General features: G+C 36.9%; 1 protein-coding gene across 1 annotated transcript in view; it reads right to left on the reverse strand.

The window, feature by feature from the left end:
- Positions 1 to 271: 271 nt before the first annotated feature.
- Positions 272 to 16,602, reverse strand: part of LOC131154591 (calmodulin-binding protein 60 B-like) — a 48,191-nt gene continuing 31,860 nt past the window's right edge. Inside the window, exons 5-9 of the mRNA XM_058107497.1 lie at positions 5,221 to 5,714; positions 4,948 to 5,108; positions 4,658 to 4,861; positions 3,793 to 4,030; positions 272 to 1,433 (exon numbers count right to left, since the gene is read on the reverse strand). Coding sequence (XP_057963480.1) covers positions 877 to 1,433; positions 3,793 to 4,030; positions 4,658 to 4,861; positions 4,948 to 5,108; positions 5,221 to 5,714 — 1,654 coding nt within the window. The 3' untranslated portion in view covers positions 272 to 876. The remainder of the gene's footprint in view (positions 1,434 to 3,792; positions 4,031 to 4,657; positions 4,862 to 4,947; positions 5,109 to 5,220; positions 5,715 to 16,602) is intronic.

Below are 16,602 nucleotides of genomic sequence, written 5' to 3' on the forward strand. Positions count from 1 at the left end.
AAATATCTAACCTGGCCAATTTTTTTGCGTTCATTGTGTAAAATATTTTTTACGAGTTTTTAACAACTAACTTCGACAAAATACAAGTTATAATTTTTTATTCAGTTTATTGTAGGCTGTCTATAAAATAAAATGACACTTTGCCTGGAGAATTTATTTTTAAGAGTGAAAAACATGTTAGTTCAATATTTTTACACACATGGCCATTTTCTTTGCATTGAATTAAAATTTGTTTGTAGAGCTGTAAAATTAGAAAGGAGTACTCGCTAGAGAGTATGAACATCAACACTACAATTTATCAAAAATTATTCATGATACACCCCAAAACGTAGCAGAAGACATGGGTTTCTGGTTTCAATATGGACAACAAACAATAAATACCCAAACACATTACAACAGCGGCACAATACGATATGACATATTAGGCCCTGTGCGAGATATCGAGTACGATTAATTTCACAATGACCACTACTAAATCACAGAAAGGGGGGAAAAGGGAAAGAGAGCCCTACTAAGTTTTCACAATAATTCTATTTCCTAAACACTGATGCTTCCAACATTGGGTGACTTCCACAATCACAACAGCTCAAGCCCATTCACCAATCAAAATTTGCCGGTGAACAAGCCAATGAGAGTATCATGCTTGTGGATAACATAATTCTGGTAAAGCCATTGGCAAAAGATAGTAACTTACCCTGCAGATACGTGCTGTACAAACTGATGTTTGGTTAGGGATCTAACAGCAGTTCAAAGATCGAATGTTGAAATCTGTTCTGGTCATGTTGAAATCTTCAGCAGGATAGGAGTTGTGCATGCAAGAAAGCATCAGACAGAAGCCTTCCAAATACAAATACTGGACCAGTTTCTTTTCTCAATTTACGAATCATCCAGTTCAACAAGTTGTGCCCGTCTCTCAGCAGCCTGCTTCCTGATAAAAATGCCCCACCTCAAGGCTGCTTTAAGCTTCAGCCAACCAACTACAGCTTTTCCAGATGAACGAGTTCGATCCTCGTCAAAGCTGTAGTTAGGAGTTGGGGCGGGCATGTAAGCTGATGATGAATAGGGTAATCCATCTTCAGTAACATTAATGGAGGTATGACCATGGCCCACATTAAAGAAGCGAAGCAGATTCTGCATATCTTCATTTTCAAGCATCTCATGACTTCTCAATCGTATCTCTTCCTCTGGGAACAAGTCCTCAACTCCCCTGTAAGAAGCAAAATTAGACGGTCCAACAGCCTGGAATCCCGGTGCAGATAACTGTGATGGACCAAGGGCCAAAGCATTTTCACTTCCTGAAAGCTGGGCTTGGTGCTCCGTGTTGATCAACTGGTTTTGCAGAGGGAATGAGGTACCATCAAACTGAATGGGAGCATTGTGATTCGCATTTTGTGATTGCATAGAATATCTGGTAGCCATACTTTCATCATGCCCTAAAGAGAGAACACATTCAGAAGCAGTAAGAAGCCAAAGTGGAATTGGATCACATGCGCATAACCCTAGAAAAGAACAAGAACCCTAAAAAAAGGCATAGCATTGTGGATTACATTATAAGCTTTTCATAGCATACCTCAAAAGAAACACCGACAGAAGGATCACCAAAACATTTGAAACAGAAAATTTTTCATGGAAACAAGTAATATTCTCCATATGCTTGTACGGAGACATAACACTTGAATCATGTCATGGTTGGTTATGCTAGTATTTTTTCTTCTTTTGAATAATATATCTATTAACACATGAAACATTTTCAATGTTCCGAATGGACATTATAAAGATCTTATTTCAAGCCCAATGATCCTTTGTTCATGAATATAATCAGGAACAAAAATGTAAAATAATTACAATATTTTTCCCACCAAAGAACACATATTTCTCAACATTATCAATCAATATAAGATCTTTAAAAAAATAATCAGATAGAACCGTAAAACAAAGTTTCGGGCTTATGTACTTACCTGCATCAGAGGTCCTAAATTCTGACAAAGTGCCTTGGAATACCATAATAAACTAGTAAATGACAAAATTTGATTCCAAGCAAGAGTAGAGACACAAATGCAACCCCCCCCCCCCCCCAAACGGCAACACACACAGTTCTTAGAAAATATGATCTAGCATCTTATCTAGAAAGTTTTTGGCATGGTCTTTATATATAGAAGCTTAGACTTCTCATGACTTTACATCACAAGAGTATACAACAACAAAAACAAAAACCAAGCCTTAGTCCCACTAAGTGGGGTCGACTATATGAATCCTTTTCTACCAATTTATGTCATCATGGACCATTTCTTTTGATAGATTCAAGAATATTAAATCATTACTCACTATCTCCTCCCAAGTTATTTTAGGTCTACCCCTACCCCTTCTACTGCCCCCCACAGTAACTAAGTCACTCTTCCTCACAGGTGCACTATAAGGCCTACGTTACAAGTGTCCATACCATCTGAGTTGTCCCTCCCTTATCTTATCTTCTATAGGAGTTACACCTAACTTACCACAAATATGTTCATTCCTTAATTTATCTCTCAATGTTATACCACTCATCCATCTAAGCATTCTCATCTCAATAACTTTTACTTTTTGGATATTATATTTCTTCGTCGCCCAACATTCCGATCCATATAGCATAGTTGGTCTTATAGCTGTCCTATAAAACTTTCCTTTCAATTTTAAGGGTATTCTACGATCACATAGCACACTTGACCCAACCTGCTTTAACTCTATGCATTACATCATCTTCAATTTCTCCTTCAGCTTGCATAATAGATCCGAGGTATCAAAATCTACAAGTACTATTTATTTCTTCATCATCAAGTTTAACTTTGTCTCCAATATTCCTCCCATCATTACTAAAATTACATTTCATATATTCTATTTTATTTCTACTAATCCTAAAGCCTCTAAATTTCAAAGTTTCTCTCCATAATTCTAACTCAATCTCTACTTCGTCCCTAATTTTGTCAATTAATACAATATCATCTACAAACAACATACACCATGGAACCTCCTTTTGAATACTCTTAGTCAATTGGTCAATCATTAAAGCAAAAAGATAAGGACTCAAAACAGATCCTTGATGTACACCTATGGTAATTGAAAATTCTCTAATTTCTCCATCTATAGTCCTTACTCTAGTCATTATTCCATCGTACATATCCTTAATGACATCGGTATACCTACAACATACACCTTTTTTTCCTAAAACCTAACATAGAACTTCCCTAGGTATCCTATCATATGCTTTCTCAATGTCAATAAATATCATATGCAAGTCCCTCTTCTTTTTCCTAAACTTTTCCATTAATCTTTTTAAAAGATTAATAGCTTCTATGGTAGATCTTCCAGACATAAAATCAAATTGATTTTCTGAAATCTTTGCTTCAAGAGTATCCACATCAAAAAACAAAAATTGAGGACTCTGAGATGCAGAAGTACCACACTAGTGGTCTCACTTAATCAAGTTGTATGCCTCAACATATATATTAAACCAAGATTTATAAACTTTCAAATATGTAAAAAAGACAAAATATTCAAGATAATCTCAATCATGAAAAAGACATTTATGAATTAATGGTATTCATAACCAGGCCATGAACTATATATTGAACAAAGATCCATGTACCTTTTCGCAAGTAAAACTAGCCATTGCAATAGGTGTAAATATGGTTTCAATGGCCTAACTCAATCATCATTTTTAACAAAAACTAACATTTTTACTCTGCCAGTGATATAAAATATAAAAGTTACTTTTTTAGGACCAAATATGACGGTATCATAAACGAAAATACATACCTCCGGCTGTTATGCCAGTTTCCATAGAAGGCTGCACTGAAGGGAGCGAAACTGGCATGCTGGGCAAAGAAAGCTGATGGTCAAAGGTGTTGGAATAATCTTGTGGGCCCAATGAAACTTCAGCATGAGACGTTCCGGATCTCTTATTCTGCTTAAAGCTTAAAAGAGACTTGCCATCATACTCTATAACTTGCAACCAATTATCATATGCCTTCTTCACTAAGCTATCAACATAAACCTGCAAGTATTAAACAGACGGTTTTCTCAAGCATCTCCTTTGGAGGGTTAAATAAAACAGTAGCACATTCCTAAAATAACTTAGCTGCTTGTCTATCCACGTGAAAAGAAAAACAAATAGAAAATCTATGTAATTCCTGTTCCAAGCATGACATTCTATGGATTTCAGCCCAAACAATAAAAAGACAGTTTTATGTGCAATGGTTTAACATGTAATTAAAGACAGAGTAGTTTCACGTGTTTATATAGATATTCTACAGTAAAATTAACAATAATTTATAAAGCTATACTAACCAGGAGTTCAAAGCTAGATACTACAGTGCCTTTTTTTTCATCGCAACCCATTAATTTCAATTAGCATACTATACTAGTTCAGGGCCAAAAGTGATATTTACTGCATGGAACTAGTGTAACCGCAGCATATCACTAGCTTCAGTCTTAATATATAGATTACTCCAGCATTCTAATTTATAATTAACAGTAAAGTGGATGTGAGATACAGAAGAGGCATGACTGATTTAGGCTTTGCTAACAATCACTGAAAATTGATTTCAAAAAAAATACTGACACTCATATACAAATAGGATATAAAGTCATTAACAGTGAATGATACTGCATGATAACCTACCTTCTGAGTGTCAGAAAGAGAATCGGCTGAGCAATATTGTCCGCCTGCTATTAAGCCACTGAACTCATAGATATTGTTAAAAACAACACCAACATTCCTCTCATCATCAGGATAATAAACATAAAGTTTCCCACTTAATACACAAGTCTTTGCATGCTCCACAAGGGCATCCCACATTTTATTCGACATGCCGCTTCCAAGAATCTACAACAATAGGATACAGAGTGAAAAGTCAAATTGCAAAATATAGATTTCACTTCTAATTTGACAATCCAGTCCAATATTCTTACATTCCGCAGTCTCTGTGAGTCTCTAACCACAAGTCGTAGGAAGTCTTCAACTGTACGAATTCCAGCTTTGTTCAGCCTCTTGTGAAACGACCCATCTTTGCCAATCTTCTCCAATCTCCAAACTTCATCGTGTAATGCAGGTGGATAGTGCTTCTTGTATACTGTACGCATAACAAATTCAAACTCGCCATCATTTCCAACAGATCACACGCACAGGCCACAAAAATATAAAATATCAAGAAAAATTTAAACATTGATTGTGAATAAACTCACATTCCCCTCTGTGATCCTTAACAGTAAAGGCCTCTGTTTTTGCTTCACGTATACGAATCCCCTCACAATAGCCAGAGGCGACCTTCAGCCCCAGCCTGAATTTCCTGCTCCTTATCCAACTGGAGTTGTCAGTGAATGTCAGCTCCCCCAGTGTTCCTACACCTTCCTTCAAAGTCACTTGTAGATCCCCAGTTAACAGCGGCCTTTTTCCTTCACGTTCTTTAACCACATGACTCTCAAATTCTTCTTCAGTCCAGTCCTCATCATCTTCATTATTGAAATCTCCTTCAAGCACAACAACATCTAATTTTACTGATGACTCCAGACCTGAAGTTACAACATGACCTATGGCTGCATCAAGCAAGACAATATGGATTGCAGCACCTTGCTCCCCCTCTACTTTTCCACCAGTAAAGAGAGGAAGCGACAGTCTGGACCTGAAGTGCAGCTGTAACATTCTTCCATCAGGCCCTTCCAATCGTTTTGGAGAAGACCTGCATTTTGTGAACAATTGGAGACCAGCATTGACACACAAGCTATTTTATCACTGAGTTCAATAGAAAGGATAAAAGAATAACATTGTGATGGGGAAGAAAATCAGGCAAATTCTCAAATAAAAAACCTCGATGTACATACAAAATCATTTGACCAAAAGCATAGCATTAAACCATTCCCTTCACTGCAAACAAAATGGATAAAACCTTGTGGAATCGAATAAAACTTCAAGTAAGACTTTCATTTTATGAAGAACTTCAAGCCAATATGATTGCTTCATCAGTTGACTGATTGACTCATTGCTTAGGCATGAGGCCAAAACACAAGAGAGTGATAAAATTCATGGGTTAAACAATGACCAAGTTATAGAATAAAAAAGTACAGGAACATCAATAAACAAATATATTTTCCTCCAACAAAAATCACTTACTAGTAGGCTAATCAATTCAAAGAACCCTTTCTACATAAGTCCACAAAAGAGACTGTAAGAACTAAGCTCCTATTAGCATTGTGGTTGGCAGCTACTGCTGTGTCCTCCATATTTGAGGTTTTGAGTTTAGGTAGCCACATGACATTTTCATCAACAAAAGCTCTGTCAGGGAGTGGCACAGGACTGAGTCCACAAGTTATGCATTAAGGGTATTTTGATTATCATCTTTTAAAAATATAGTTGGGTTGGCGTGGCTGCGAGAGATTCTCTACACTGACCTGTTGTTCTCCCACCCTTCTTCTCTTCTCTCTTCTCGTCGCACAAACCCCAAGCTTCCAGTTAACTAATCAATCTATGTCCTTCAGATTGTGAGATAGTACCATAGCATCTGTAATATTCTGTACCATTCATTCTGATTGACAACCATCATTCACACAGAAATGCCTGTTTTCAAACATTGTTTATTGCCACTGTTCACAGTTACTGACCATCCTGATTGATCTGGATTATTTTTTGAACCTCCTATTTTCTTTATCCCGTCATTGACTCTTGGATCAGCACCTTAATCTTGTTTGAGAGTTGTGTAGGGACTCATCTAACTTCATCAAGTTGGTGCTGTGTGTGTGTGTGTGCCAGCCTGCAATGCTTTTATGTGAAGAGTTAGGTCAAGCTCTTGAACGTTTGAATTAGTTGCTACTCAATTGATAGTTCCTGGCCAGCATAGGATATCAATTATTTGTTGTGTTCAATCTGCTATGTCATTTTGCTTCTGTGGCTGCTAGCAATGTGGCTCGCTTGTCAGGCCTATAGTTAATGTTTTATGTATAGAAGCACTTTTTTTATCACAAATGAAATTTTTTCATTAATAGGGAAAGAATTTACAGGAGGGAAAATAAGACATCTCCAAATCAAAATCTGGGACAAACCAGAAATAAAGAACTAAAGCAACCAAGAGAAAAAATCATCAAGCCAGCAAGTTCCTCCAATCTCTTTGTAAATCCGGAAACTAGCACCCCTGAAAAATCCAAACCTGACACACCAAAAAGAGGCCAATTTGATTTTTTCCCACAAAAGGTCCAAGCATTATGCTCCAACCATAAACCCCTTAAGTCTGCAAATATGCCATACTACAACAATGTTGACCTATCCTTCTTCCAAAACCTGTGAAGAAAGTGGCTACAAAATCTTCCACCTAAAAAGGACGTACCCAACTCTAATTCATGATATCAAACAGCTTGTTCCAAATTCTCCAAGCAAATTTGCAGTGCAAGAGAAGATGAGGTGCTGTCTCCGAGTTCCTATAACCTAGCACACAAACATCTGGAGAGAGAGCCTTCAAAGGTCTCCTAGTCTGCAGCAAATTATTAGTATTAACTTTATCAAGCACAACCAAAAAATGTAAAATCCTTAATTTTTGAGTGAGCTTCGGCCTTCCAAATAGAAGGATAGGGAGGAAATGAAAACTTGGTTCTGGTCAATAATTCAAAGAATGATTTGCAAGAATATGACCCAACCGATCCAAAGACCATGAACGATCAACCCTCCCTAAGGAAAGGTTACCATTATTCAATAAGGACAACAAGGATGACAACTCCACCATCTCCCTATTGTTAAGAGGTCTTTTGAGTGGTGATTCCAAGAAACCGAAGGACTACTCAAATTGCCAACAAAGATAAAAAATACTTTCCAAAATGTAGCATAAGTACTTTCAATTAAGCAGTGTATCACAGATATGGAGTTCTCAATGGCCAAAAAAGTCACCCTTGCCAAAATCCTCCCAAAGTATCAAGGACTTATGCCCGTGCAGTGGCAACACTACGCCAAGTACGGCCCATCCATACACATCCTTCTCTAAAGAAGCCCTCAAGAATCCAACCTAGTGGTCAAGTCTCACGGCACGACAGCCCTTGAACAACCTACGGTCATTACTAAGGGATTTCGACTCAAACGGTAAGGGAAATAAGCTACATTCCACCAGTACTGAGGGTAACTCTCATTCCCTCAAAACGACCGGAGTCTCAGAGAATCAGATGATACCGTCCAACTATATAGCCAACAGCTAAGAAGGGCATACATCCAAACATCCGGACTGAGAGTATTCGCGCAATCCCATTCCCAAATGAATCGCCTATAGGGCTCCCAACCCCACGTGGAAACCCAAGACAGCCCTCAAGGCATGTCAAGAGCCTGCCCCTGAGCACTCCTCAGGGTTGCCCACTTAGCATCCATCAAGCTACCAAGAGAGGTAGGACACTCACTTAGCGTACCCCCAAGAAACATTCGTATTCTCGGTCACATACAAGTAACCATCAGAAATCTAATGATCATACATCTTAGATTTTAGAACAAGACAATCAGAACAATCCAGACCAACCACGTCACCGAGACATACCGAAACCATCCCCATTACAGAAGCACAGTGCATCTTGGTTCATTTGCCATACCTCCAAGGATCCAACTCAATAATCATATGCCAAAACCATGTGCTAGGGTCGCAGAACTGTAAGACCCTAACAAAACAGGCAGTAAGGACCATGACTGCTTCTTGAAGCCTTCAAGGGTATTCTCTCTTGCCTGCACTGCTGTATCTGCTTAATTCAAGGTCCTGGATCAGACTGCAGCATATCCAGTTGCTGCCAGGCATGGTCTTTGAAGACACCAGTGCATTATTTATTTCTGTAATGCTGTTTGAGTTTTTATTTGCTCCTGGACCTACATTTAGTGTGTAGCATGGCTCAGCGCTACTTCCTGCAGTAAATAATAGTCCTATAATCACGTTTGTGTGCTGCTTAGGGGCTGTTTGATATCATTGTCAAAAATTATGGGAACAAAAAATTAGAAATAAAAGGGCAGCCCGATGCACAAAGCTCCCGCGTATGCGGGGTCCGGGGAAGGGGTGGACCACAATGGGTCTATAGCATGCAACCTTACCTTGCATTTTTGCAAGAGGCTGTTTCCACGCCTCGAACCCGTGACCTCCAGGTCAAACAGCGACAACCTTACCGTTGCGCCTAAGCTCCCCTTCGGAACAATAAAGAGTAAAAGTTTCAAAAAATTATAATTAAAAAAATTAACTAAAATTATTTTACTCAATTATTATGTGTCAAAACTCATGTTTTAGTACTCCAAGAACGATCCTATTGTTAATGAAAATTAAAGGGCAGGTTGGTACACAAGTCTCCCGTGTATGCAGGGTACGGGGAAGGGGTGGACCACAATGGTCTATTGTAAATGACAATTGACAATAGAAAAATAGCAAAATTGTTTTTTGAATGTCTAATTATTTTAAAAAATTAATTTTATGGTTATTATATTTTGAATTTACATGGTCATTTAATTTTTATTTTTATTACAAATTAAATATAAAATGAATGATTAATTCACAAAAAAAAAATTCTAGATATCAAAGAATTGCTGAAACCGGTCGCAAAACAACTCAAAATCATATAATCCAAAGGCATTTGGTACCACTTTCAAGAATTATGGAAATGAAAACCTAAAATGAAAATTGAATACCAAAAGCCTATGACAAAGTTAGTTGAAGCATCTTGGATAAAATATTTTTAAGAAAGGGTTTTGGTGAGAGATTGCGCCGGTGGATGAAGGGCTGTATGCCTAAGGTGTGCTTTTTAGTAACAGTGAATGATGAGCCTAAGTCTTGGTTCAGTACCTTGAGGGGAATTAGACAAGGTGACCACTTTCCCCCCTTTTATTTGTTTTAGTAGCTGATGTGTTGAGCAAGATGGTGGACAGGACAGTGGATTGGGGGTTGGTAAAATGGTTGGCAGTGGGGAGAGAAGCAGTGGGGTTTCTCACCTTCAGTTTGCTTGTGGACATCATTTTCTTTTTAAATGATGACAACCCTTCTTTCAGGGGTATTACGGACATTCTCCATGTCTTTGAGAGGATGTATGGGCTTAAGATTAACATGGGGAAGAGTGGTTTAGCAGCGATTAATGTGCCTAATGAGTGTAGTAGGGAGCAGCCTTCTGATGTGGGGCGTGGTTTATTGGATTGGCCTTCGACTTATTTAAGGGTCCCTTGGGGGTAACCCCAAATCTATGGATTTTTGGAACCCAATAGTGGAAAAGGCGGCAAAGCGTTTAGATGATTGGAAAGGGGCCATTTTCTCTCTTGGAGCTGGGGTAGAAGCACTCTTATTCAGGCTTGCTTGTCTAGTATCCTGTTGTACTACTAGTCAAATTTTAAGATTCCTATGGGGATCCACTTGCAAGATTGAGGGGGGGTTGGGTCTTGGAAAGTTGGTATCTTAACATTGCTCTCTTAGCTAACTGGTTTGAGGCATTTTCCCCTAGAGGATTCTTCACTTTGGCATAAAGTCATTAGATGCAAGTTTGGGTTAAGTGAGGATGAGTGAGATACCAATGCCAATTTTCAATGTTCTTTGAAGAGTCTCTGGAGATTTCTCTCTCTCAGATTTATCCTTTATTCATTCCTCATAGTAAATTTGTGGTGAAAGGGGTTCTCAGATTCATTTTTTGAAAGACCCTATGGTTAGGAAATGTTATCTTATCCATTTGTTTCCTAGTCTCTTCTGTTTGAGCTCAGGGCAGAATAACATAATTTCATTCTTTGTTGGTGATTCAGACAGTCCTTTGGCTTCTTGGAGATATTCACTTTAGGAGACTTTTTAGGGATTGTTTGGACCACTTATCTAGAAGTGTTTTTCAGAAAAAATGCCGAATTTAATAAGTGCTAATAATAAGTAATGAACTGAAAAAGTGTTGAAAGTTATAAGTGATGTTTTGTTGTGTTTAAAATTAGTAGTATTAAAATACTTTTATTACAGGGTATTATATGATTACTTTTAAGCATATTTTAGATTAAAAATATTCATATTTTCAATTAAAATTTTCATTAATAATTATTTTAATTATTTATACTTAAAATTTAAATATTTTCTATTAAAAATAATATCATATTATTTTTTTAATTAGCAATAATCCTGTTATTAATGTATATTTGTACCATATTACTATCATATTAAATAATGATAAAAATAATATTATTAATTAAATTCAATTTTTAAATTTATTCTTGTTCAATCCGGAATTGAATTACAATAACTAATATGTCATAATACATAGTAAAATATTATATAGTTATTTTTAAATATATTTTAAATAAAAATACTAACATTTTTATAATTAAAATTTTAAATCATAATTATATTAATTTTCTTATTAAAATTTAAATATTTTCTATTAACTAAAATAATATAATATTATTATTTATTAATTAACAATAACCTAGTCATTAATGTGTATTTAAAACATATGATTATCCCATTAATTTATGTTGAAAATAATATCAAACAACTAAATTAAAACTTTTAGTTTATTTAATGTTAATTTATAAATTATGAATGGTTCTTTTTTTATTCATTCCATAATTTAATTATATTTTATTAATAATTAATAGGATATAATGCATAGTAAAATAATACATGATTAATTTTTAATTAAAAAATTAATTAATAATTATGTTAACTGTTATTTTGAATTAACATTCAAATATTTTTATTAAATAAAAATAATATAGTATTATTTTTTATTAATAATAATCTTGTTTTTAATTTATATTTATAATATATGATTATCATATTAATTTATGTTAAAATAATATTATTAATTAAATTAGTATTTTTAATTTTAATATTAATTTTAATTAATAGATAGTTTTTCTTCTTCATTCCATACTTGAATTATTTTTCATTAATAATTAATATATTATAATACATAATAAAATAATATTTGATTATCTTCTAATGTATTTTTTATAATGTAAAATAGTCACTAAATTTTCTTATATTTACAAAATTGACCCCGTCTATGAACAGTGTCACTTATAAGTGGCTAAAAAGTATCTTAAATTGCTTCTCAAAATTCACTTAAATAGTTCTCAAAAAAGTAATTCTGGAAAAGCACTTTTTACAATCATTGTTTGTTGTAGTACTGGCCAAACACCACTTTTTTTGTAAAAGTGCTTATTTTAAGTGATAAGTGTTATAAGCACTTTTTAAAAAGCGCTCCCAAACAAGGGCTTAATGATAGAGAGTTGTTGAGTTGTCCTCGTTGATTTTATTAAATAATTTTCATCTTTCTTCAGGGAGGGATCATTCAAGGGTATTTTCTCGCAAATCTTTCTTTGAGTTCTTGACCATTCTAATTCCACTTATTCTCTTTATTCTATCATAAGAAAGGCCAAAGTACCCCAAAAATTAAGGCTTTTACTTGGTTGTGCTTAATAGAATCAATACTAATAACTTGTTGCAGAATAGAAGACAATTGAAGGCATTTTCTCCAGATGTTGTGTGCTTTGCTTTAATATCTCATCTTTCTTTTGCACTACAATTTCGCATGGAGAATTTGGAACAAGTTATTTGGTGTTTTGGTTTATCCAAAATCGGTAGAGCTTCTGGATATTTCATCTGTGGGTTTGGTCGGAGAAAGGATAGGGCTACGCTTTAGATATGTGGTTTATTTGTGGTATTGTTGCGGTTATGGTTAGAGCCTAATGCACAGATCTTTCTGGGAAGAAGTTGAATTGGTTTCATATCTAACTTTTTCTTCATTCTCTAAACTAGTGTGAGCTCAACTCTAACGATCTGCTTCCATTCCTGTTATGTTGTTGGCACGTGTTTGATCCAGCTTGTCTTGATGTGCATGGGCATTTTAATACTTGCTCATCATTCCCCTTCTCCCCCTCCTCACTTAATCACTCTTCATCTTCTTCAACCCATCTAGACCCCTCCACCTCTGCGTTTGCTTACACCCAGTAATTCCTTGATGAAGGTGAAACAAGTTTACGTGCAGTTTCATTGATGAAAAGATGCAGATTCGTAGATATAATTAGAAAAGGTAAAAACTGGTGAAGTCAGTTCATTTTCAGAACAAAGAGAGAAAAAAAAGAGAGAGAGAGAGAGAGAGAGAGAGAGAGAGAGAGAGAGAGAGAGAGAGAGAGGAGAGAGAGAGAGAGAGAGAGAGCGCGAGAGAGAGAGAGCGAAAGAGAGCGAGAGAGCGAGAGAGAGAGGAGATCGAGCGCGCGAGCGAGATCGCAAGCCTCGAGCGGGCGCATAGCAAGCGCGAGAGAGCTCTCTATCGAGCTCGTCTCTCTATCTCTCTCTCTCTCATATCTCTCTTTCTAGCTCTCGAGATCTCTCTCATCTCTCTCTCTCTATTCTCGTCTGTCATCTCTCTCTCTCTCTCTCTCTGTGACTGAGATACGGATCTGACAGAAGTAGATGATGAAAAACCATTCGATTCAACACCATTCGATTCAAATAAAGGGTAAGACCTTCAATCTGAGAATTGACAAGATGGGGGAAATCCCTTTGTTCATTCTCGAGAACAATATTTCTTGTAATAGACGGGTAAGATTCTCCAAAGAGGTGGTAAGTTAGTTTACTGATGCTCTATCAATTTTTTATCAGAATGAAAGTGGTTTCGAAGGGTTCGTCTTGGAAACATACAGTACTGGCTGTCAATTCAATGAACAAAGGTGCGAAATTTTCTGGAGTTAGGACTGGATGGAAAGGTAAGCAGTATTTGGCGATGCTAAATGTGATGGATGGCGAAGTTTTGTGAATGGTTTTCGGCGTAGATAGCCGGGGAGGAAATTGCGTCCTGCACCTAGTTACTGGGAAAACGCTAACACCCTATCGAACCACATATGGTACAAACATTCCAAAAGTGGTACATTTACATTCCCAAATACACAAAGTAACGATCCAAAGTGTTGAATCAATTATTTTTGCATAGCACATTTTTTTCTTACTTGAAGTTGAGGATTATTGCAATTATAATTCCATTTGATCATACAATAAATCTATCTAACAAAAGAAAATCTCCTTAGATTCCGTTGAAAACACTATGCATCCTTCCTTAGGAATATAACAAATGTCATAAGCCATATTCTTGCGGAGATATCTATAAACTATACCACGAGCATTCCACATTTGGGCATGTGCCAGACAAGATCCTGTTCCCCATTCAACAAACCAGAACTTTCCACGTCTAGGTCAAATTGGTCCTGAATCGAAGGTAAAGGTGAAGCAAGTCCCAGATCCACAGATCGTGGAGTCACAGTGTGTCGGAAGAGGAAGAGAGGGGAAGGCAAACGTAACAGTGATGGTTGAGAAAGAAGTAAATCCAAACATGGGAAGCAAAGTGTGGTGGAGTATGGAAAGGCTGATATGTTTTCCCGTGTGGGGGTGAGTTGCAATTGACAGGCCTTGTGGTTTCGTCGCCTGAAATCCGGCGATTGATCGGGAGAATGTCCACAGAAATCAGGGCATTCTAGGGCTTGGGAAGGGAGCTGCAAAGATAGCAGAGACAGCATAGGTTTTGTGTGATTGGAGGTGGAGAATATGAGGCAAAGAACTTTGGGCCAGGATGCATTGGTTTCATTGGATCTGGGCCAGGTACTGAAAAAGGAAGAAGAGCTTCTTTTTTAACTAAGATGGTCAATTAATTGAAAAAGCCCAGTAATAAGGATCGACCATTCTAGGAAAACAAAGGAGGTTCATTATCATGTATAGGTGATCTCAAAGGGCAATTCTTTTAAACAGTCCCATTGTTTGAATTTTATAGAAGCCCAACTGGGCAATACAAAATTTCTAGGAGCTGTTCAGTTTCAAATAAGGCCAAAAGGGCTATCCTTGGTGTTTATAGACAAGGACAGTTCGACTGGCAGTGAGGAATAGAAAAAGAGAAACATTATATAGAAGTGTAATAGAAGGACATCCTCGCGAAGCAGAGCTAACAGAAGTGGAACCCAGATTGAGGGGAGTTCAAGAGAAGCTGCATTTTTCAAGCCAGTTTTTGTCCATTAACAGGTGGTAGGCAGCAAGGGAGTAATCAGATATGTCTACCCCAAGAGGCAGAATCAGGTACAACCTATCTTGGCAATGGGACTTTATAAGAAGACTCACGATGATCAAACACAGTTCTCAATCTTCCTTAGAAAGAAGAAGCAAGAGTACCAGAAGTTTTTTGGAGGGAAAAGGAGGCACGTAAAGGAGGTATTGTTGGAAGCAAATCTGAGAATTTTTGTCAAGATTCTATTCTTTTAGTGGGACAAGAGATGCTAGTATGGAAATGAACCTCCAGTGAGTCTTTAGTGTGATAACAAAGGGAGCTATACCCAAAAATCATGGTCTCGTGAGGGTCGACAGTCGGGAAAATGTTGGTTTGGCAGGGGAAATCAAAATGGTAAAAAGAAAACTTTTGAAATAAGTTCAGGTGTAGACTCGTCAGAATGATGAGCTAATGGGTGCTGAAATGAGGAGAAAGTTGTGATGGGAAAGGTGAGTTACTTATGCGGACCGATAGAAAGATAAAATTTTGACGGAGAGATGCAGAAGGCAATTTTAAGCACACTGAAGAAACCACTTGGCCAGAAGGATGGGACCAATGAGGGGTCACTAGCGCAAGGGAAAAAAACAAATGGAGGCTTTTTCAAATAATGACAGCGGTCTGTGGTGCCATACATGTGAATTATTATTGTTCATGGCACGGTTTTTTTTTAGATGAAAATTCAGGAACAGCATAAGTTGTTGTTCTGATTCAACTGATATATTGGGGATTTAACGTATGTTTAAACCTAATCCTTTAAATCTAACAAGGGGGAATCAGTGATTTTTGCTGTGATGGAGGTATTCCGTTAGATGAAATGCAGGAACAGCATAGCTGTGTTTCTGATCAAAATGTATGTTTGCGGGATTTTTTTTTAACGTATGTTGCCCACTCCTCATTGAAAGTGATTGGGGGAATTAGTATCTTGTGAAAATGATGGTAAAAAAAGAAAATAATGGGGTAAAGATGGATTGCACTGGCCCGTAGAGGGAGGATTTTGGGGAAAATCTAAACAAAATTTGTTGGATGAATTGAGTCTTCACATGGAGATTAAGAGGATAAAAATTCGTGCATGGATGTGGGGTATAAATCTAATGTTTAGGGGCAGAGGGAATTAGAAATGGAAAGTGTCATGACTCGGAGGGCAAGGGTGATTAATAGAGGGTTTTCTGGGTAATGTTACTGCGTAGTTTTATTTTCTTTTGTTTTATTTGTTTTAGTTTTTTGTTTATTGAGGAATTAATGTCCTCGCCTCCGTTTTTGTTAAATCTCTCTCTCTCCGCTTCTTCTCTCTCGCTCTCTCACACAACACATATATCTTCTTTATCAAAAACACAAAAACATATTATGCCCCTGGCGTCGTAGTTGTGGAAAATTGGGTGTATTCAAATTGATACTTTCATTAGCTCATGCACTCCAACAATATATCGTAGCTTTCGGTTGTGGCAGATTTGTAAGCTGTAGAGCAATTGCTTTCTGCCCGCCATATAAAGGATGCAGTTTGGTTGTTAGAATGCAGCCGTGTGATTGCTCCGGTGCAAAGGAGTCCTCATGCTCTATATTATCGTTATCCATGCTCAT

The sequence above is a fragment of the Malania oleifera genome, chromosome 4, assembly GCF_029873635.1.
Source record: "Malania oleifera isolate guangnan ecotype guangnan chromosome 4, ASM2987363v1, whole genome shotgun sequence".
NCBI lineage: Eukaryota > Viridiplantae > Streptophyta > Magnoliopsida > Santalales > Ximeniaceae > Malania > Malania oleifera.